Source organism: Chaetodon auriga, chromosome 20 (assembly GCF_051107435.1).
Source record: "Chaetodon auriga isolate fChaAug3 chromosome 20, fChaAug3.hap1, whole genome shotgun sequence".
NCBI classification, from domain to species: domain Eukaryota; kingdom Metazoa; phylum Chordata; class Actinopteri; order Chaetodontiformes; family Chaetodontidae; genus Chaetodon; species Chaetodon auriga.
The window spans coordinates 3,743,711-3,763,693 of NC_135093.1; the positions used below are offsets into that span (position 1 = coordinate 3,743,711).

The 19,983-nt window shown below is 44.5% G+C and overlaps 5 protein-coding genes across 51 annotated transcripts in view; 2 read left to right on the forward strand and 3 right to left on the reverse strand.

Annotated features, from left to right (window-relative positions):
- The first annotated feature begins 916 nt into the window (after positions 1 to 916).
- On the forward strand, positions 917 to 7,838 carry g6pc1a.2 (glucose-6-phosphatase catalytic subunit 1a, tandem duplicate 2). 2 transcript variants are annotated; one of them, XM_076760037.1, is made up of 6 exons: positions 917 to 928; positions 5,546 to 5,781; positions 5,876 to 5,985; positions 6,659 to 6,779; positions 7,126 to 7,241; positions 7,336 to 7,838. In XM_076760037.1, the coding sequence occupies exons 1-6, from the start codon at positions 917 to 919 to the stop codon at positions 7,836 to 7,838; spliced, it is 1,098 nt and encodes a 365-aa protein (XP_076616152.1). The 2 variants fall into 2 exon arrangements, with proteins under 2 accessions (XP_076616152.1, XP_076616154.1); XM_076760039.1 differs by lacking the exon at positions 917 to 928 and adding an exon at positions 6,818 to 6,852 and having other exon boundaries at positions 5,564 to 5,781; positions 6,659 to 6,729.
- Positions 2,112 to 4,500, reverse strand: g6pc1a.1 (glucose-6-phosphatase catalytic subunit 1a, tandem duplicate 1). Of its 2 annotated transcripts, XM_076760064.1 has the most exons (5): positions 4,283 to 4,500; positions 4,084 to 4,193; positions 2,974 to 3,079; positions 2,774 to 2,889; positions 2,112 to 2,620 (listed from the first exon to the last, which is right to left on the reverse strand). In XM_076760064.1, the coding sequence occupies exons 1-5, from the start codon at positions 4,498 to 4,500 to the stop codon at positions 2,112 to 2,114; spliced, it is 1,059 nt and encodes a 352-aa protein (XP_076616179.1). The 2 variants fall into 2 exon arrangements, with proteins under 2 accessions (XP_076616179.1, XP_076616180.1); XM_076760065.1 differs by lacking the exon at positions 2,974 to 3,079 and having other exon boundaries at positions 2,774 to 2,906; positions 4,079 to 4,193.
- Positions 7,839 to 10,997: 3,159 nt separating the features above from the next.
- LOC143339241 (uncharacterized) lies at positions 10,998 to 15,583 on the forward strand. The gene is made up of 3 exons (XM_076760402.1): positions 10,998 to 11,267; positions 11,848 to 12,039; positions 12,246 to 15,583. The coding sequence occupies exons 1-3, from the start codon at positions 11,150 to 11,152 to the stop codon at positions 13,865 to 13,867; spliced, it is 1,932 nt and encodes a 643-aa protein (XP_076616517.1). The 5' UTR covers positions 10,998 to 11,149; the 3' UTR covers positions 13,868 to 15,583.
- Positions 14,842 to 19,983, reverse strand: part of LOC143339237 (ankyrin-3-like) — a 130,182-nt gene continuing 125,040 nt past the window's right edge. For all 45 annotated transcript variants that reach the window (XM_076760363.1, XM_076760361.1, XM_076760359.1 and 42 more), the window contains 2 exons: positions 17,125 to 17,196; positions 14,842 to 16,310 (listed from right to left, as the gene is read on the reverse strand). In XM_076760363.1, coding sequence (XP_076616478.1) covers positions 17,149 to 17,196 — 48 coding nt within the window. In that variant the 3' untranslated portion in view covers positions 14,842 to 16,310; positions 17,125 to 17,148. The remainder of the gene's footprint in view (positions 16,311 to 17,124; positions 17,197 to 19,983) is intronic.
- LOC143339243 (uncharacterized) lies at positions 17,204 to 19,982 on the reverse strand. The gene is made up of 3 exons (XM_076760405.1): positions 19,707 to 19,982; positions 18,372 to 18,455; positions 17,204 to 18,215 (listed from the first exon to the last, which is right to left on the reverse strand). Exons 1-3 carry the CDS (start codon positions 19,812 to 19,814, stop codon positions 17,952 to 17,954), a joined length of 456 nt encoding a protein of 151 aa, XP_076616520.1. The 5' UTR covers positions 19,815 to 19,982; the 3' UTR covers positions 17,204 to 17,951.

A 19,983-nucleotide genomic window follows, 5' to 3' on the forward strand; every position in this document is an offset into this window, starting at 1 on the left:
TTTGAAGGTTTGGCTTCTTATTCTTTGTACCAGTGGTGGAAAGTAACTAAGTACGTTCACTAAAGTCCAATTTTGAAGTAACTTAGACAAATACTCTCATTTGATGTTATATTCCACCACATTTCAGAGGGAAACAAGGTACTTTTCACTCATTTGCTCCAACTTTACCAGCTCAGACAGTAAAGTGATGAACACATGAATGCATCCATAGTTATAATCCAATATATATTTGAGTACTTTTGGTACTTTGAGTACATTTTGATGCTAAATATGCAGAACTTTTACTTGCAGCAAACACAAAGGTGTGACTTCCACTCTGTGATCCCCCATTTTTATTGTTTTAGCTTGATTTTCCCACTGAAATCTTTCTGAGCAGTGTCCAGATGAGAGAAGACTTGATAAAAAATATTGATGTGTTCCTCTGAGTCACCTGGTTTCACCTCTCAGGCTTCACACAGGCTGTCCCACCTCGTCTGTGGAGGTTCCTGTGACTGTACGGCGCCTGAAGGGAAGATCGTACAGAGTGCAGACATGCGGTCAAATCCCTTTAATAAGTTCACTTTGGGAGCGCTGCTCGACTGATGTGCTCCATGTCTGACTTCGTGTTGTCCTGAGGAGACCACTGATAAGATCTGGACATCCTAACTGAGAAAAACAGCCAGTTAGAACCGACTGTTGTAAATAAAGAGTGATGTAAACGGCGAGGTGTTACTCAATGTTCCTGATGCGGTCGTAGCGTCTGACCCCCCGCGCCGGAAACGTGTTAACAGGGCCTTTGGAGATAAGATGGCCAGAAAGGAGGCTTGTGACTCGCTGGTGGAAATGTCACAAGGCCACGTTTGTTATGTCATCAAAAGGGGTCTCACATTCCCCTTTGACCTTGACTCTGTCTGCTGTGTTGTGTACAGTCCGATCAATGCTTTTGTTTGTGAGATATGATGAAAACATGTCAAAGAAAAGTTGCATTTAAAAACTGACATGTTGAATTATAGGTCATAATTTTCCTATTTTTTAATCGTTACTTGGGTGGCATCAGGTGTTGTAACGGCACCAAGCTGCAAATTAGAGAATAGGATTTTAATGAATATCACATTTAGCAGCAGCTCTGATCTAATGATCAGAGCTGCTGCTGAGCTCAATGCCACACATCCCAAGTTCCTTTGATAAGTTGACTGAGCAATGTTCTACTTTTAGAGCCTGAGGGGACACACGTGTTGTCTGCAGTGCGTTCTGACCCTTGACCCCCCGCGTCTCTCCTCAAAGCTCATGGCTGCACTGAGCGGCAGTGGAACTATGTGGGACTGCCGAGTGACGGGAGCGTGCTCTGGTTAATATTTAACGGCTGTTCCTGTCAAAGAATCCGTCAGTCTGTCAGTCTGAGACACTGGGATAAGACCGATACGGAGGCACGTCCAATCAATGGGCTAAAATAAGCACCACTCTTTACAGAAGCAAATGGTTATAAAAACAGCTTTTATTTTAATTGCTGAGTCTTTTCCTACCATCGTTTATGCATCATTGAGCTGAAAAAGCACTTTTATTTTGAGTTGTTAAGTACATTTTTATAAAACTCTTTTTTTTACGTGTGCGTGTGTGCAGAGAAAAGACAGACAGGTTCGTCTGCAGTGAAGCGCCTGAAGGCCGAGCAAAGACAAAATAAACAACTCAAATTTGATTCCTAAGCTTAGCTTAGCATGAAGACTGGAAACAGGAGGAAACAGTTTGCCTGGCATAGCAAAATCTACCTACCAGCACCTCTGAAGCTCACTCGTTAACACAATATATCTCATTAACATGTTAACGAGTTTTACAAGCGCTGGCAGGTGGATTTTGTTAGCTTTGGACAGAACCAGGCTAGCTGTTAAGCTAAGCTAACCGGCTGCAGAGTGGTATCAATCTCATCGTCTAACTCTCTAGCAGACAGTGAATAAGCTCATTTCCCAAAATGTCAAACTACAGTACGTATTCCTTTGAGGAACTGATATCGAGGCCAGCATAGCGACTTCTAGTCATTGTCCTTGTGTATTAAGCATGAGAAGAAACTATCCAAAATATAGAAAATACAGAAAATTAAACTAAAGATTGACTTCAGACAACAAGTTGGTCCTGAATCACAGGTTCTTGTCTTCTCTCTTTTCTTTGCAAATCCAGCAGAGAGACCAGGGAACCAGAGTGGTCGGGATCAAAAGGGCAAATGCACTTTTACCAAAAGACAGGAAGTAGAAAGTCACAAGATTATCAGAGGAAAATGTCCATCCGTCCAGCAGCTGCAGCAGGAACAAAGAGACGAAAATACATCCCGCCTTGAAGCTGGTGCTCGATTTCTTCCTCTTGGTCTCGGTGTAGAGGGGCGAGTGCAGGCCCAGGCCCAGGCCAAACAGGGTGCCCATGTTACGCAGGAGGCTGGCGAAGGGGGTGGTGTCCAGGTGGACCCACTCGGGCCTCACGCACCACTTCTGGGCTTTCTCCATGGTCCACAGCAGGTCCACGCCCACAGCTTTGAGCAGGAGGTAGAAGCCAACAGCGAAGGAGGTCAAGAAGAGGGTGGTGTAGAAGTATTTCTTCATGGTGGCGCTGTAGATCCATTTCTCCTTTGAGACGACCTCAGCGACAAGAACACCTGACACAAAACCAGAGAACATGGCAACCGGGACATGTCTGCAAAGCCCAGTGGGCCAGTAGAGAGACCACATCCACTCAAAATGTAGCCTTAACTCTCCCAAAAAACAAACTTTCATCAGTACAAAATGGATCAATATTTGGCCAGACTAACCTGTGATGACCCCAGCAATGACCTGGTGTGGGAAGTGGGCCGCCATGTAGACCCTGGACATGCAGACCACCAGCTCCACCAGGCCCATCAGCACCCACAGGCCCACCTGCAAGAATCTAACAGAGAGTGAATGCTGGACATGAGTGCACAGGGATGCAAGGCGTAGAAAGAAATGGATGACTGTGTCACCGCAGACTCACTTGTATAACAAAGGGGGGCATCGCTTCTCTTTTGCTATGGAGAGCGTCGCTGTTACCATCACATACCAGACGCCGGCTGCACCCATAGCATGACCTGAAGGGCTTCCTGCAACCAACAGGCGTTATCAACTACAGCTTCATCCCCAGAGATGCAGTTTCAAAGCAATGAAGGTCGCATGATTTTCTGTCCAGATTTATTGTGGTTATTTTAAAATGAAAGCAGGAAGCATCACTTTATATGTTATTTAGACAAATCAAGAACATATATGCAGTGGTGATGCGAAGTACTAATACCACACTGGAAAAATACTCAGTCATGCCTTGATAATATTACTTAAATATGTGTATAAAACCTGTTCCGTGTGACTGTTATACTGCTATATATTATATAAGGTTATTAGTACTCATGCACGATTTGTAAGCAGAATTTTACTGTTGCAGCTGGTCGGTGGGGCTAATTAATATTTAACTACTTTATGTAAGACCGCAACTAATTATTATTTTCAGAAAAACACTGCAGAAAGAAGACACTGAAACAGTTGAAATAATTTGGAGGAAAAAGCAGCAAATTGTCATATTTGAGAAGAACTATTTGGCATTTTTACAAATGAGTTTAAGGATTATCAAATATAATCATTTCAGCTGTACTCATATGTATTGTTGGGTATTTTAATATAGAAAAGTGTCATATCTTATAAGCTCTTCATATGTTTTGCGTGCAAAAATGTGTAATCTAACTATTAAGTGAAGCTGCCAAATAATTGAGGAGTAAAAACTACAATATTTCCCTGTGAAATGCAGTAGAGTAAAAGTATAAAGTAGCAGGTTTGCACACAGGAAAGCAAACTGCAGCATATGCAATCGTCAGAAAGGAGTCATTTTATGATCCAAACTGACATTTCTTAGATGAAAAGATAAAAAAATCACTACAAAAGGCCAAAGGTGGTGGAGTTTATAACCCAGTTATCACCTCTGAGAAGATATTCATTCAAAGAAAGCCATGTGCACCTGCCAAACACTGTAAATATGATCTGTCGGTGAGGCGCTTCAGTGTTAACCAGGCTGATAGTTCACTGTGCCAGAGACGCCATCCTGCCTCATGAACTGTACCTGGTCCGGTCTCACAAGTGATGGGAAACTGCTGCAGAGAGGGGGCCGGTCCCGCTCCATAGAACCGGGTCTCGTGAACCCACCAGTACGGCCTCTCCCCAAACAGAACCCTGCCGTGCACAAACCAAGACACTCAAAACGCAACCGCTCTCTCTTTACTTGTTTCGACCGATTTCACTGTCACATTCAAACCGGTTACCATTTCAGGACCAAGTTGAGCCAGTCTCCGAGGACCGCCACCCAGATGAGCCTGAGCCCCGTGTCCCTCCGCAGGTGGAACCAGACCGGGAAGAAGCAGAAGAACGCGGTGTGCAGGTCGGCCACCGTGGACGCCAGGCTGAACAGGCCCTCGTGGCTGCTGTATGTGGTCTGCAGATGGACCGCCAGCTCGACCCCCCAGCTGTGGAGCAGATCCATGATATCACAGCCTCGGCCTGAGGATGATGCACCGAGTCTGGGGTGTTCTGTCTTTTTTTGCCTCTCTCCTCTGCCGCTGTGTGAGCCCCGTTGGACTTTACTCAAGGCTAGCACATTTGTTTGCCTTTGGGATGGAGAGACAGGTTCTCTAACCTTTACCCCCCTGAGGCCCCTCTGCTAAAATCCTAGGAAAACCTTTTTTTCTCTGATTATTCAAATGAAGACTGTTTGAGCCAGCTGCTTGTGAAATCCATTGATCCTGGCTCACGCTTTGTCCGCTGTGTCCCATGGATGGAGTGCATCCTTTGTTTCCTCCTGCAGAAGAAATGACCTTCGAAACAAGATGAAATATGAGCTTCACTGCCAGACCCGTTAGTCATGACGGAGCAGTAACTTGTACACGACCTCTAACCTTTTTCCCTTTTTTATCACCGACTATCTCCTCAGCTTCTACTCAGTCAAAACCCAATCATTTAATCATTGATCTTCTTATGTAACGTACATTTCCTTCAGCAGCGTGTCCCACCAAATCATCAGAAACACAATTGCATAACTGAGAAATTATTACTCAGCGGCTGTGTGAATGTGAAAGTCAGCTTTAGCCTGAACTAAAGCATCTGAGTGAGTTATTTTCTCTTAGAAATTAAGAGCCGATAGCTGATTTTTAAAAATATTTTGCAGTTTAATGAAAAGCTAATGTTATTCTGCAGCTTGTTTGTCACCCAATCTCTTGTTTAATTTGGGTCACACTTGTGAAACACATCCGTCAGTCGACCGGCTTCCTCTCTGTGCTGCGTACAGTGAGAAAGATACTGATTGACGTCTTGTTTTCCCGCTATCTTTCCAGCTTGTTTGTGTGGCAGAGCTCCCAAACTCTCCTGAAACCCAGTGTTTTATTACACATGTGCAAGGTCCAAAGATCAACGTGAGCATGCGTTTGGGTGGTGGGTCCCTCCGGTATAAAACAACCAGCTGTCTTACTGATAGTAGCAGTTAGTTTTTACTCCCTCTCACATCAGCAGACTGAGTTTCTCGCTCTCTCGAGGCTAAGATGAATGCTATCATGGACGCCATGCAGGGCTTTGGGGTGAGCACCACCCGCTACCTGCAGACCAACTACCAGGACGCCCAGGGCCTGTTTCTCTGGGTCTCCTGGGCTGCAGACCTCAGGAACACCTTCTTCATTTTCTTCCCGCTTTGGTTCCACCTGCGGCCTTCAGTGGGCATTAAGCTCATCTGGGTGGCCGTGATCGGAGACTGGCTTAACTTGGTGTTCAAATGGTGGGTAGATCTTTGAAGTGGAAGCTTTTGAGCGGAGTCACCTGAAATGTCCTTAAGACTGTAACCGAGTGCTTGTTTCTGTTGTCTTCTTCAGGATCCTGTTTGGGGAGAGGCCTTACTGGTGGGTCCATGAGACGGATCACTATGCACACACAGTTCGTCCTCACATCGAGCAGTATCCCATGACCTGTGAGACTGGGCCAGGTGAGAAACACTGGAGGGTTAGGGTCAGGGTTAGGGTTAGGCTCATTGTTGAGCTACTGGGCCCCTCTTAACCCCCCAGTCCTCCCTCTCTCCCTGCAGTGAATGCAGTTATTCCTGGGATTTAACATGCTGTGTCTAATCAGTTTACCTGTTTGAGTGTATATCAGCTGCAGATTAATTAATATGAGGTACAACCCTGATTCCAAAACAGGTGGGATGCTTGTGAACCGTAAATAAAACCTGCCAATCCTTTCTGACATAAACTCAACTGAAAACAGCACAAAGACAATAGATGTTTGAGCTCAGCAGCTTCATTGATTTGTTAATATCTGCTATTCTGAATCTGATGCAGCAACATTTCAAAGACTGAGAAAGATGTGGAACACTCCAAAAACACCTGTTTGGATCATTCCACAGGTAAACAGGTTGATAGGTAACAGGTGATAGTGTCATGATTGGGTATGAAAGGAGCATCCTGGAAAGGCTCAGCGGCTTACAAGCGTCTTTGGAATCAGGCCTGTAGCATTGTGTAATGTAATGGAGGAAAAAGAACAACATTCCCTCTGAATTGTAGTGAAGTAGAAGTATGAAAGTGCAGTATTTGAGTGAACAATGCCGTCCTTGTTGTCACTGAGTGAATCACTGATATGCCCCCTCTCTGCTGGTGATCCAGGCAGCCCCTCTGGGCACGCTATGGGAGCTGCAGGTGTCTACTACACCCTGGTGACCTCCATCCTCGCCATCGTGATCAGCAAGAAGAAATACGGAAGCAAGAAATCCACCAACAAGGACTGGTGAGTCTGAGGCTCTACATCCTCTACATCCTCTGCAGCACAGCTTTACTCGCTTGCCTCCACTTCTCTGGGTGTTGTTTACCTTTTTCCGTCCAGCGCTTATCGCTGTGGACACTATCTGCTGTGTGCTGCAGTTGATCATTGACTCCTGACAGCTATTGGTCTGAAAGAGGACATTATGCATGAGTTGTTTTGACGTCCAGGCAGTAAACAGTAACTGTGTTAATTGCTATATTGCTTTAGAAGGTTGACTCGCTTGTTCTGGGTCACCGCTTGCAGAGCCAACTGATTTAAAATCTGCCTCATAATAAAATAATCTGATTGGCCTGAATTTGTGCTTCGACAGGTATCTGAAGGCTGGTTTGTGGACGCTGTTTTGGGGAGTCCAGGTGTGTGTCTGTCTCTCCAGGGTCTTCATTGCAGCCCACTTCCCTCATCAGGTCATTGCTGGCGTCATCACAGGTCAGTATTAATTGTCAGTATAATTGTCAAGCCTGTGTTGTTGTGGTTGCTCTGTAACACCTGATACTGATCTGGATGTTTCAATGGATTCTAGGTATGATCGTGGCCGAGGCCTTCAACAGAACTCAGTGGATCTACAACGCCAGCATGAAGAAATACTTCTACACCACCCTCTTCTTGACCTCCTTCGCTGTTGGCTTCTACCTCCTGCTCAAAGCTGTGGGCGTGGACCTGCTGTGGACCCTGGAGAAAGCCCAGAAGTGGTGCGTGAGGCCCGAGTGGGTCCACCTGGACACCACGCCCTTCGCCAGCCTCCTGCGTAACATGGGCACCCTGTTCGGCCTGGGCCTGGGCCTGCACTCGCCCCTCTACACCGAGACCAAGAAGAGCAGCAGCACGCTGGTCAAAGCAGGGTGCATCATCAGCTCTCTGGTCCTGCTGCACCTGTTTGACTCCTTCAAACCCCCCACGCACACCGCCGCCCTGTTCTACCTGCTGTCCTTCTGCAAGAGCGCCACCGTGCCTCTGGTCACCGTCAGCATCATCCCGTACTGCGTGAACGGAGCTCTGGGCCTGCAGAACAAGAAGGGAGTGTGAGCAGTGAGCTCAGAGTGTACAGACTCATGAAGTGGAGGTGCAGACTCTCTTCTGGATCCAAAAACAAAACCTCTCCTCTGGTGGTTAATGCATTCATATGTCGAACTGATCCTCAGGGAAAGCTTGTGAGATCAAATGGAAATTGTCACTGGTGTCATTTGGACTCTGAACTCTGCGAGCACTGTGTGACACTCAGTGAAAGCACTATCCAGGAAGCCCAGGGACACTTACGAAGACTTTAAAGACAATAACTGTCACTAGGCTTTGATGTCTTATGTAAGCTATGATAATAATGTATTTTACATGTTCTAGAAAGTATTTTTGAAAGTGTTTTCAATATTTTTAATAAAAAATCTGTTATGTAAAATGTATGAAGTGACTTGGTTCATATTTTACTGCATCATGCATCATTATTTAGCCATTAATCAGCTTTTATTTATTCAATCACATACAGCCTCCACCTCCCAGTAAATGTACCTCAATGTAAAAATACTTCATTGCAAGTTAAAAATCCTACATTCAAAATAGCAGTAACACAAGGTAAGCAGTAACTGTAGCTGTCAGAAGATGTAGTTGTGTTAAAAGTACAATAGTACAGTTTCCCTCTGAAATATACTGCAAAATTAAAGTGAGAAGATTAGAAGTATTCAAGCAAAGTACAAGTACCTCAAAATGTACTCAGTACCCTAGTTATTTCTCACCACTCCTACTCTTGCTACGTATCCAAGTTTTGGAACTACAGCTCCCAGATTCATTTGGGGGTTTCGTGAGATGTAAACAGGAAGTATGTTGCCATGGAGCCACCTAGCTAATTAGCTATGAGCTACAACTTGAGGCTCGTTCTTTTTAACCTGTTTGTTTAAATTTAGGCAAAATAGTACCATTAGAAATATGCCGAATTAGCTATTATTAGTTCCTGTTTGCAGTGCATCCATCAATGTTCAGACAAATGTCGCTGAATTAGGTTGATACTGGAGAAAGGTTTAAAATATGACGATTCACAGGCGGAGTCTGGAGTTATACGAAGCGCCTTCTTTTCTATGGTTTCTACGCGGGTAATGGATGTTTAATCCGATTGACATGATATCGTCGGAAAGCACAAGTCACACTGAATCTAAAAACATGTCTTACATGTTTGCGTGTTCTGATTTTGACTAAGTGAAGGACTTAAGAGGAGTAGTACAAGTAAGCAGACCGAACCAGCGAGCCCAACTACCACAGCCAAACCGCCATTGTTTGTCGAACACCGACGCGAACCTGTCCGCCTCTACTTTTAAGCAGAACAACTTTTGATATTCAGTAATAAGATGGCAAACTTTTTTGATTATTTTAATAATAAGTTTAGCAGAACTCAAAACAGGTCATGCATTGAGTATATTTAAACTCAAGCTGAAACCTTTTTTGAAGATGGCTCAGACACGTGATGATGCAAATGCTTCTCATTAAGTTTGTATGCATATGTATTGTTATCGTTGTGTAACGGGGTTGAAACCCCTAATTGTTTTCTTTATAGTTCTACTGGGGAGCAGTCTGTTAATCAGCACACAGAGGAAGCCTTAGTAGGAAAAATTATTTGAATTAAAACACATAAAAAAAAATTGTTAAAATAGTCCAGGGCTAAAGCCTCACAAAAAACCCACAGTTCACCGGCCGCTAGAGTTCAGGGTCCTGGGGGGAAAGCCTCGTTTTGCAAGACAGCTGGCCCCGGCTGCATCCACAGGTATGGCGGCAAGGAGCCTATGTATAAAAGGGCTGAATTACTTCAGAGTCTGATAACCAACTGTAGATGGCTCCTAACAGTAGGTTCATCCAATAAACAGGGGTACAGTCATACACAACACACCTGTGTCCTTTAAGGGAAAAAACTAACCACCCCCATGTACCAATCACAGTCGCTGCCGTTCTGTGGACAGGTGCAGCTAATCACTGCAAATCAATTGGTGCCCTTAGTAAGTAATTGGCCTCACCAATCAGACCTTCAGACTATACTAAGACAAGAAATGCAGCAAGCTGACAATTCCAAAAAAATGTTTCAGAGCATCTTTTCCCAATATAGAATTTATGGTCCCATTTCCCATTTTAGCTGTTGTTTAACCTCATGAGATAGGGATAATGAGATTTTGGCAAACCCAGAGCGAGACATCAATCATTAACCGGGCACCAAAGCCCTGGCCTTTAGCCTGACTTGCAGCGATGACATAGATCCACTCGTCATGCAGCTGTCTGTGTGTCAGCCAGTGCACGTCAGGGAAACAGTTCAAGCTGAACATTCAATATTTGTCTATTTGTGTTTGCGGAAAACACACATGGCATCCCAGATGAACGCTGACGATTGTGTGTCACTGATGTGAGTTCAAAGCTGTACAGCAAAAGTGGGTCAAAGACTTAGTGCTGTGAAATTCACAATAAGTTCCAGAAAGCTTTAAAACAAACTCAGGACAGCAAAGATGTGATTCTCTGTGAAGCTGCGTGATTTTTTTTTTTTTTTTTTTATGCCACCACAGTTTTTCTGTGTCAGCGTTACTTGAAAGGTTTTGATGCTTTAGGTGAAGGAGAACAGACTGCGGCTATGCTGAGTGCACACAAACATGCAGACATTAAGGAAATATGTATGCATCACTGTCTTCATGTTTTCTTCCAAAGAACAACTACTGTTGCAAATTCTATGTATATAAAGCTGTCAGACAAATGCAGTGAAGTAAAAAGTGCAGTATTTGCCCCTGAATGGAATAGAAGTACGAAGTTGGATAAAATGAAAATACCAAAGGTATCTTCAAATTTGTACTTACATACAGTAATTGAATAAATGTACTAGGTTATATTCCACCACTGTTAACTGTTTATAAAGTGGTTCAAACTAACTCCACCTCGACCAGCTGCTGTGTTGTTGCATCTGTATTGAAATTCAGATTTATTGAACTTTTGCTTTTTAATGACCTGCTGTAAGTACATTTAACTCATAATACATCTGTACTTTTACTGAAGTAATGCAGGGCTTTTACTTGCAATTTGGTATTTTCACATTGTAGTATTGGTGCTTCTATGTAAGTAAAGTATGCGAGTGCTTCCTCCTGCACTGCTGGGACCTCACCAAGACGTGTGGTTGTAATAACGTTTACTAACACCGGGTGGCGGTATTTAGTCGTGACCGTAATATTTATCCAAATCAGAACAGAAGAAGAAGACGACCCCGGAAATAATATGGCGGAATACTCAACTGTTAGATTTCTTATGCCTGGCAAACTGGATTTGCGGGGGATGCTGAAACTTTAAAATGCTCCCAGATTCAACAAAGAGCTCATCGGAGCATCATGTCTAAAATGCAGGTTTTGAGGGCGCTGGTGGCCGAAAGACTGGCGGCCGCTGCGGAGGAGATATTCAGCGCGGTGGAGAGGCTGATGACCGCGAGGAAGACGCTGCAGACGTCAGGTTTGTCCACACGAGACACCTTTTACCTTTGAACAAGTGGTTTGATGAGGAGGATATTTTAGTATCACCTGCTCTCATGTATGAAAGTTTGTCTATTTATAACTTTATTATTCAGACAAAAAAATCTGGAATAATAATCAGGTTGTATCTTCAGAGACTGCAGGACACCATCTTTTCATATCAGTAGTTTTAAAGTTGACCATTTATAAAAAGTCATGAAGAAAGAAACAGGTGTGTTAGAAATTTAAAGACTCAGTTACTGTAAGGATGAATTTGTAAAAACACATATTTGTTTTTTTGTTTTTGTGCATTAAGGGAAAATCTTCAAGACTCAAGATAAAACTTTATTGATCCCACTCTGAGGATAATAAGTCGTTACAGCCAACAGCAAAAACAGCAGAACAGAAGGGTCAACATAGAAAAGTATACAGGATGTAGAATAAAAAACAACTCTGAAGGAGGTGCTTCAGCCCCCCACCGTCTCATGCAGGGGGTGGGATGGTGTCGACACTGTGAGGTTTTCTACTGATGTTTTGGCTGTAAATGAACAAATTAAGGATTTAATTTCTTCCTTCCTCAGAAATGTCACCTGAACAGCAGCGAGCTGTCGTACACCAGCAGCTGTCGGTGGTTGCTGACGAGATCTTCAGGGTCCTGGAGGTGATGATGAGTGAATATGAGGCGGAGGTCTCGGGTTCCCACGAGGAGATCCGACGCCATCGCCGACTGCCGGACATCACGTTGAAAACGGAGACGAACTCGCACAGAACAGGTACAATGTCTTCATTTAATAAGTGATTAGACACAGAACAACAGATGAAAAAGAAAGTAGTGAAGCACTGACTCCTGCTCTGCACCTGTTTTGCTGTTTGTATGCAAAATCCGATAAATACTGCTGTGGATTTTGTAGGAAAGGTTGTTATTTATGGCACTTTACAGTATTTTCATGCTGAATCTTCTCTTGGATCTTCTCCTCAGACCGGCTGCTGCTCTCTGGGTCCGACTGTGAGAAGGACGTTTCCTCTGAGCAGCTGAAACGTGAGCAGAGCAGGCGCTCCAGTCTGGTCCAGAAAACGTCAAATCCACCGCAGAGCAAAGACGCGTCCACGCAGACAGACTCCGAGTGTCTCCACGGTAAGACACATCCTCACCAAACACAAAGGGCAGAAAAGGCCACCTCAACTGTGGTGGACGCAGAGACACGAGGACAGCAGCGTGTGCCGCCACCTGGTGACCAGGAGGGTCTGTCATCAAACAATTCAGAGGCTGGCAGTGAGGATGATGATAGTGATGAAGAGCTAAATGACAAGCCTCTCAAATCCAACAAAAGAAAAAGGTTTCAGAGTCAGGGGGCAGATTGTTGCCAAACGTGTGGAACGTCTTTGAAAATGAAAAAACAAACAGGGAAAATGGTTCCAACGAACAGGAGTCAGACGGCAGGACAGAGCTGCTGCAGAGTGTGTGGGAAGTTCTTCCGCTACAGACGCTCTTTCCTGAAACACGTACTTCAGCACGAGCCGAGCTCAGGGCTGTGCGGCGCCTGTGGGAAACATCTGGACGCCGACGAGAGCTTGAAGGCGCATTTACAGACCCACAGCGAAGGAAACATCTGCAGTGATAAGACCGACGACAGACAGTCGGAGGCCGAGGGCTCCGACGCCGAGAGCAAAGCCGGAGGCAGCGACGAGGACTGGAGGGACAGCGAGGGGACGGAGAGTGACGATGGAGACAGCGAGAAAGATGAGGCCAAAGAAGGATCAAAAACAAAAACTCAAGGATCAAACAAACTGAAGGGACCAAAAAATAAGAATTTCAAGGACGTGTCTCACCTGAAGTACTGCTGCAAAGTGTGCAGCAAGCCGTTCTGCTACAGAGCGTCTTTTCTGAAGCACGTGCAGGAAGACGAGAGGGACGCGGATCTTTGCGGCGTGTGCGGGAAACGCTTCGAGTCCGAGGAGAGCTTGAGGCTTCACCTGCAAACTTACATCCGGACCAACGACTGCGAAGTCTGCGGCAAACACTTCGACGGCCACAAGCAGCTGGAGATGCACATGAGGACCCACACAGGCGAGAAGCCGTACATCTGCAGCGTCTGCGGCAAAGCGTTCGCTCAGAACGGGAACCTGATGGGCCACATGAGGGTTCACACCGGGGAGAGGCCGTACGTCTGCAGCGTGTGCGGCCAGAGCTTCAGCTTCAAGGAATACATGATGGCTCACATGAGGATCCACACGGGGGAGAAGCCGTTTCTGTGCAGCGTCTGCGGGAAGGGCTTCAGACAGAGGGGGACCCTGAAGACGCACATGATGATCCACACGGGGGAGTCCACGCACCGGTGCAGCGTGTGCGACAAGAAGTTCTACAAGAGCGGAGCGCTGAAGATCCACATGAGGTCCCACACGGGAGAGAAACCGTACCTCTGTAACGTCTGCGGGAAAAGCTTCACGGCGAGCGGCTCGCTGACCAAACACATGGGCGTCCACGAAGGCGAGCGAACACACCGCTGCGGCGTCTGCGGCAAAGGATTCTTGAGGAAAGAGGATCTGAAAAGACACGTTCAGACTCACCGGGACGAACCCACGCAGCTGACCACTCTTTAGTGATGAGTTCAGGTGCCGCCAGTTAAAGGAATATTCAGTGTTTTGGGAAATTTGCTAAGAGAGTGAGATGAGACGATATTAATAGTTTCATACTTTTCAGGCAAAATATGAAACATAGCATAATTAAATAATGGGAGGAGTCTCTGTTCTTCTGACATTTTTCACCGTTTTCTGTCATTGTTTATAGGATGTTTGTAGTCATCCTGATTATTGGCTTCATATTTCGATGGAGTTAAACATGTCTGGTTGACATGTCTCTCTGCTATCAGACCTTTTCCCAGATGCTGAACTATTCCTTTAATAATCAAATTTTACACCTCAAAGGGAAAAAGTGCTGAAACAAAGCTGGTTAGACACGTTTTTACTGGCATACAAACAATCTCATGTGTTTACAAGTTCAGAAACACGCTCATTTTTTTAAGATAAATATCAATAATGTGTCCTGCTGATAGAAAAGACTGAAAACTCACTCGGCTTGAGGAAGAAGTCTCTGTATGTTGTGCCTTATTCAGTTCTGTGGCACGCTGTAATAAACTCACAGGTCAGATTAAATACTGTGTGAAATCAAATAAAAATGAATTCTTTAGTAGTTTTTAATAAACATGCCGAGTCCAAGTTCAATAAAAACTGGTAACAGAATATTTTCCATGTTTTTCTAACAGCATGGCCAAGTGTTCAAATAAATTCTACTGATAAATATAGAATCACAAGAATCGTAGTTTTCTGCCGATATGTGGCTTTAGAGCAACGGAGAGCAGATAGATGATCAATTCCCCGTCTTATTTATTAATGTAACACCTAATCTTCATTTTAATTAGCCATTGTCTTGTTTTTGAATCGTTAAGTACATGAAATATTACCCAGTACGTTACTGAAAGATGTTCTGTGTACAGTCAAAAGCAGGAAGTCCGTCACGTTTGAGACCTGGATCCAGACCGTGTTCGATGTGAAGGAAGCAGACTGAGCCACAGGCGTTCAGTTTAAACACAATTTATTTTTCTGCTTAAATAATTACTTGGATCATCCAGTGTAGGCTATGTTGGTTCGTCATACATGTTGGTACCAGATTTATCATCAACAATGGATGCTTGCGGTGGTTTTGTATGAAAAAAGACAAAATAGGGGAAAAAAAAAAAAAATAGATTTACACAGGAGCAGATTTTAACAATGTGCGATCAATACTGTGATTTCTGTGATTTAGTAAAAATGACGTCGGGGCTAAAACCAAGAAACCAAGAATCTCAAGCTGTTAAATAAAGATAAAAGTCACCAAACGGTCAAAATGAAAACAGTCCCCTTTGAAAAGCACAGCAGACCTCAAAGCTTCAACTTCTAGTTTGCAGGATGAGATTACAGACACACACGCACACACACGCGCGCACACACAGGGGGGCTGCGAGCAGTTCGGGGATAACACAATGAGCCGGTCTGCAGGTTACATTCAGGGACCCTCCTGAAGCGTGGGAGTAAAGCGTTGCTCTCTGCGCGGAGAGTGTTTTCATTTCCGTAGAAAGTAAATAAAAACAGGTGGAGGTGACGGATGTTTGGGTTATTAGTGCGCACAAAGACAGAAGTACCATCAAACCCTCTCTAATCGTATTACAGTGCTTTTGAATTAGGAGAAGAAAAAAAAAAAGGAAAGCGTTAAAAATAAAGTGACGCCACATGCAGCAAAATATCTGAAGAATGTCCCACAGACGGAGCGGAAGAAGCTGTCGGCTTTAAAGAAACGTCCTCTGTTTAGATCGAGCAGTTTTTTTTGTTTTTTTTTTTTGTTTCTCCATTCGCTTCTCATTCGCGTACAGCTTTTTTTTTTTGTTCCTGTTTGTTTTCGTTTGGAAGAGCACGTCAGGCCGCACGCTCGAGGCTGCTCAAACAGTGTCGACCTCAATACAAAGTCTGCGAAGCTTCAACTCAAATCAGTGCAGAAACAATCCGTGAAGCTACTGATTTTCCTTTTTTTTTTTTTGGATTTTGTACAGTGTCATTTATATACAACAAAATCACCCATTTACTATTATATTTCATTTTAAAAAAGAACCACATGGTACACCCCGATACTGTGGGTCCAGGAGGAAAAAATAGACCACATAAGGCGAGTGTCTGAGAGTGAGTCGCACGTCTTTCCTGTCTGTCAGCAGGTCGCTTTTTTTTGTTTTTCCTGTTTGTGCCGTCTTTGGTCGCAGACGCCTTCGTTCATCGAGGATAAGAAAGCTCCGGCTCGCGTCCACGCGTGTCCCTCGGTGGCGTTTCCAACAGTGAGTGAGTTTTGGTGACATGCTCATGCGAAATCAAAGAAAATAAGTCTGTTTGCGTCGTCTTGCTGCGAAAACCATGCGTTGTAAGTGAAAGCTTCAGACACGTTTTGGCCGATCGACGAGGCTTCCAGTCGTTTTTTCCTCCCAGGGTGAGCGGGTGGTGTCGCAGGTGGACGTCGGTGGACCTGGAGGGTGACGGAGCACAAGCTAACGTTAGCGCCTGGTTCAGTCTGTTAAAAGGCTTCTGGCTGTGCAGTACACACAGTAGTGCTGAAGTGATTCATCAGTTTGCTGCTCGACTAATATTTTTTACTCCATCAATCATTTAATTGATTTGTCCAAGCAAAAATGTTAAAAAATCAGCTCTGAAATGTTTGCTGTTTTTTGGACATTAAAAATGGCACCTTTGCTAATCTAACAGATTAATCAATAATGAAATTAAAGAATAGTCATTATGTTTATTTGCTTTATCAGAGTGAGATGAGAAGTGCTTTGATACCACTCTGTTGTCTGTGCTCTAAATATGAAGCTAGAGTCAGCAGGCGCTTAGCTTAGCTTAGCATAGCATAAAGACTGGAAGCAGGGGGAAACAGCTAGCCTTTGGTTTGGATTACACAAAGAAGAAATAACTGGTTCATTAAGGTGGCTTTGGAGGTGTGTATTTTTGGGACTTTGGACCGAGCTAGGCTACCTGTTACCCCCCTGCTTCCAGTCTTTATGCTAAGCTAACATGCTAACCTAATGTTTTTGGCATACAGACATGAGAGCAGTGTCAATCTTCACAGTAGAAAGCAAACAAACTTCCTAAAATCTAAAACCTCTGATGCTTTGGTTTCAATTTAACATCTCTGAAAATACACTTTTTAAACATTTTTAACACTCAGAGTAGTACTACCACTACTACTACTACTACTACTACTACTACTACTACTGCTACAGAACATGTTTAGTTTTGTATTGACTTCATGAACGTATAAAAGTGAAGTTGCTGCGTGTCACCTGGTTTAGTTGAGAGCTCTGCTGTTACGACTGACTCTTCTTCCCTTGTTTCTTGCTGGCAGCGTCTCCGGGCTTCACAGAGAGGACGAGGTTCAACGAGAGGTGGCGAATAGACAAAAACAGAAAGTAAAGGGAGAGAAAGAGGAAATGAAAAGTTAGCGTTGCTCTCCGGCTGAATGTGACCTGCGTGTGTTAATGAAGCACAGCGGAGCTCTAATGTCGGTCAGACGATCACAGCGACATGCTGGAAGAGAGACGAGATCCAGGAGAGAAGAAAGGGGTTAAAATCACAACATCTGCAAACAAAATCACACGTTAGCATCAATTCATGTTAACAGAGAGGAAAGAGAAGTATATGTTCTATATTAGTTCAAACAGTGGTATTAGTAGGACAGTACACACAGTACACAGTACAAACACTGCAAACAGAAAGGCTGTGAGTATGCAGGTAAAGACGCTTCCTCACTGCTGAGATCAGAGCACACGGTGTGTTTCAGTTTAACCATCCTCACACAGGCTTCTGTGCAAATACAGTGAATATTTTTAACGACTTTCAGAAAATCAGCAAGTTGAATTAATGTGTGTTTCCATCCATTACTGTTGTGTGAATATTAGGAAGTTAGTTCATAGCTAAGCTAAGCTAAGCTAGCCTGCAGCCGTGACATGTCTGACTCCAGTTAAGTCTGGATCAGAAGAGCTCTGCAGGACCAGATCAACGCTGAGCTCAAAGCTGCAGAGTCGGGGGGCTGACGGAGGAGTGATTTGATTCAGTCTGCATCCAGTTAGAGCTGCATGCAGGTGGAGGTGAACCAGGACAACTCAGCTGACTAAGTTTGGCGGCCGGTTTTAACGCCAACCTCAGTTTTCCCTCTCTGGGTCTCCTCTCCACACTTCTCAGCCTTGTGTCGGGAGCGCTTCCCCCTCTTCTTGCCCTTTCCCCCTGTGGCTCCTGCTGTTGCAGCAGCGTCTGCTCCACCTGTGGACACACCACCACCACCACCACCACCAGCAGCTCTCTCTGTAACAGTCTCGCCTTCACTTTCCCTCCTCTCCTCCGTGTTGAACACACGGCGCACCACCTTCCTGATCACCTGTAGGGGGCAGAAGCAGGTCAGGGGGAGGAGGCGGGGGGGAGGCAGGAAGGAATTTTGTGAGGAGAAATGATGGAAAGGTGGGTGAGGAGGTGACATAGGAGTGTGTGCGTGTGTGTGCTGTAGGATGTGATGGAGGAGGGCGCGGGCGGTTACTTTTCTGGTGACCAGATTCCCGTCTTCGTCTGTGAACTGCTCCTCCGTCACAGACTCTCCAGGAATGTTTCTGGCCTCCTCTCCCTGAGGTGAAGGTTTAACGGGATGGAGGGAGGATGGAGGAGTGGAGGTTTGAGAGGTTATCTGTGAGATCGTTACTCATGTGGAACATTTCTGAGCAGACGTCAGCTGGCCTGTCGCAGCCGCTGGGTTTCACAGCATCAATAAAGATTTAAAACCCTAAAAAAACTGAGATCCCTGATTGGTCGAACAGAAATGTTTGCATTTTTCCTCTTTTCAGTTTTTATAGTAGAACTGGTGTTTTGATTTGCTTTGTTTTGATCCGACTGTGGGAAACCCAGCTGATGCAGCAGCGCAGACGCCGAAACATTTTAAAATATGTCTTAATTTACTGTAGAATCATGTCAGTCACTGTCCAGAGCAGAAAAACCAACAACAAGCTTCAAACTGTCAGCTGCAGACGACCACTTTTCCTCAAACCTGCACTGAGCACAGGAGAGAAATTCATTCAGCGAGAAACATGGAGCACCAGTTAAGTCAGTATTAAATAAATGAGTAAATTTACAGATGAAATAAAGCCTGAAATAAATAAATGAGGCAGTAAATGTATAAATGAGTTCAATAAATAAACAAATATAGAGTAGTCCTTTGAAAGACACCGTGTTTTAAATAAAAAAGAGTTTATGTATTGAGCCATACTGACTAAGTTGTATATTTATTGCCTCATTTATGTATTTAAGGATTTATTTCATAGGAATATTGATTGATTTATTGATCTAATATTGACTTAAATGGCGTTAAACCGACGGGCTGAGTTATTGTCAGCTCAACGCAGCCAACAGTCCACCAACCGGACGGCAAACACCACACAGCATCGCCGGGGGCGCCGTGGCTCACACCAACAAGCGGTGAGTCGCACTTCATGCTGCACGTACACACACACGAACACACACACACAGTCCTGTGACACTATGGTCAAGTTTCCATCCAAATGTAAACCAATTTTTGACAGAATTTCCACAAAACACACTTCAGAAATTTCAAATTAATGTGAGTTTGCATACACGACTGTGAAAGTGAAAATTTGCTTCATGTCATCACAGTTCAGTCGCCAACTCTTCCCCCTCAGTCAGTTAAGATACTAATTTTCAGTGTTTCCACTCAGATTTTAAACAGTTGGACGGAAACCTCTGCAAACACACGCCCATCTTTCGCTCTGTAGAACACACAAATGCTGCCAAATTCACAATCTGCCTGCAAATCTTATGCCAGTTCGCTGAGCGTCGAGCCGTCCACACGCCAGGCCTCACACACCTTGAGGATGACTCGTCTGCGGTACACCCTGGTGGTGACTGTGGTCTCCTCGTCGGAGTCGGCCTCGTCAGCTCTAACGCTCGCCTGACAAAGGCAGCCCGGTGACATCAGTGTGTGAGAGTGTGTGCGTGTGGCTTCTAGTTATTACTAAATAAAATAAAATGAAACACTGCACCAGAGATCAGAGTGAGGTTTGTGAATTTAAGGCTTTAAAAACTAAAGGAAACATGAAAAATGAATAAATATGAAGCTGACACATCCTGTCTGGAGGAGCGAC

Bases quoted from the DNA above. Each gene is read 5' to 3' on its own strand.
- g6pc1a.2 (XM_076760037.1), top strand. The intron at 5,782-5,875 runs GTGGGTAGATCT...TGTCTTCTTCAG, and splicing joins CTTAACTTGGTGTTCAAATG to GATCCTGTTTGGGGAGAGGC. The intron at 5,986-6,658 runs GTGAGAAACACT...CTGGTGATCCAG, and splicing joins GACCTGTGAGACTGGGCCAG to GCAGCCCCTCTGGGCACGCT.
- g6pc1a.1 (XM_076760064.1), bottom strand. From the start codon at position 4,500: ATGGATCTGCTCCACAGCTGGGGGGTCGAGCTGGCGGTCCATCTGCAG. The intron at 4,194-4,282 runs GTAACCGGTTTG...TGTGCACGGCAG, and splicing joins CTCAACTTGGTCCTGAAATG to GGTTCTGTTTGGGGAGAGGC. The intron at 3,080-4,083 runs GTACAGTTCATG...TGTTGGTTGCAG, and splicing joins CACTTGTGAGACCGGACCAG to GAAGCCCTTCAGGTCATGCT.
- LOC143339241 (XM_076760402.1), top strand. From the start codon at position 11,150: ATGTCTAAAATGCAGGTTTTGAGGGCGCTGGTGGCCGAAAGACTGGCG. The intron at 11,268-11,847 runs GTTTGTCCACAC...TTCCTTCCTCAG, and splicing joins GAAGACGCTGCAGACGTCAG to AAATGTCACCTGAACAGCAG. The intron at 12,040-12,245 runs GTACAATGTCTT...TCTTCTCCTCAG, and splicing joins GACGAACTCGCACAGAACAG to ACCGGCTGCTGCTCTCTGGG.
- LOC143339243 (XM_076760405.1), bottom strand. From the start codon at position 19,814: ATGTCACCGGGCTGCCTTTGTCAGGCGAGCGTTAGAGCTGACGAGGCC. The intron at 18,456-19,706 runs GTGTGTGAGGCC...CCTTCACCTCAG, and splicing joins GCAGACGAGTCATCCTCAAG to GGAGAGGAGGCCAGAAACAT. The intron at 18,216-18,371 runs GTAACCGCCCGC...TGCCCCCTACAG, and splicing joins GGAATCTGGTCACCAGAAAA to GTGATCAGGAAGGTGGTGCG.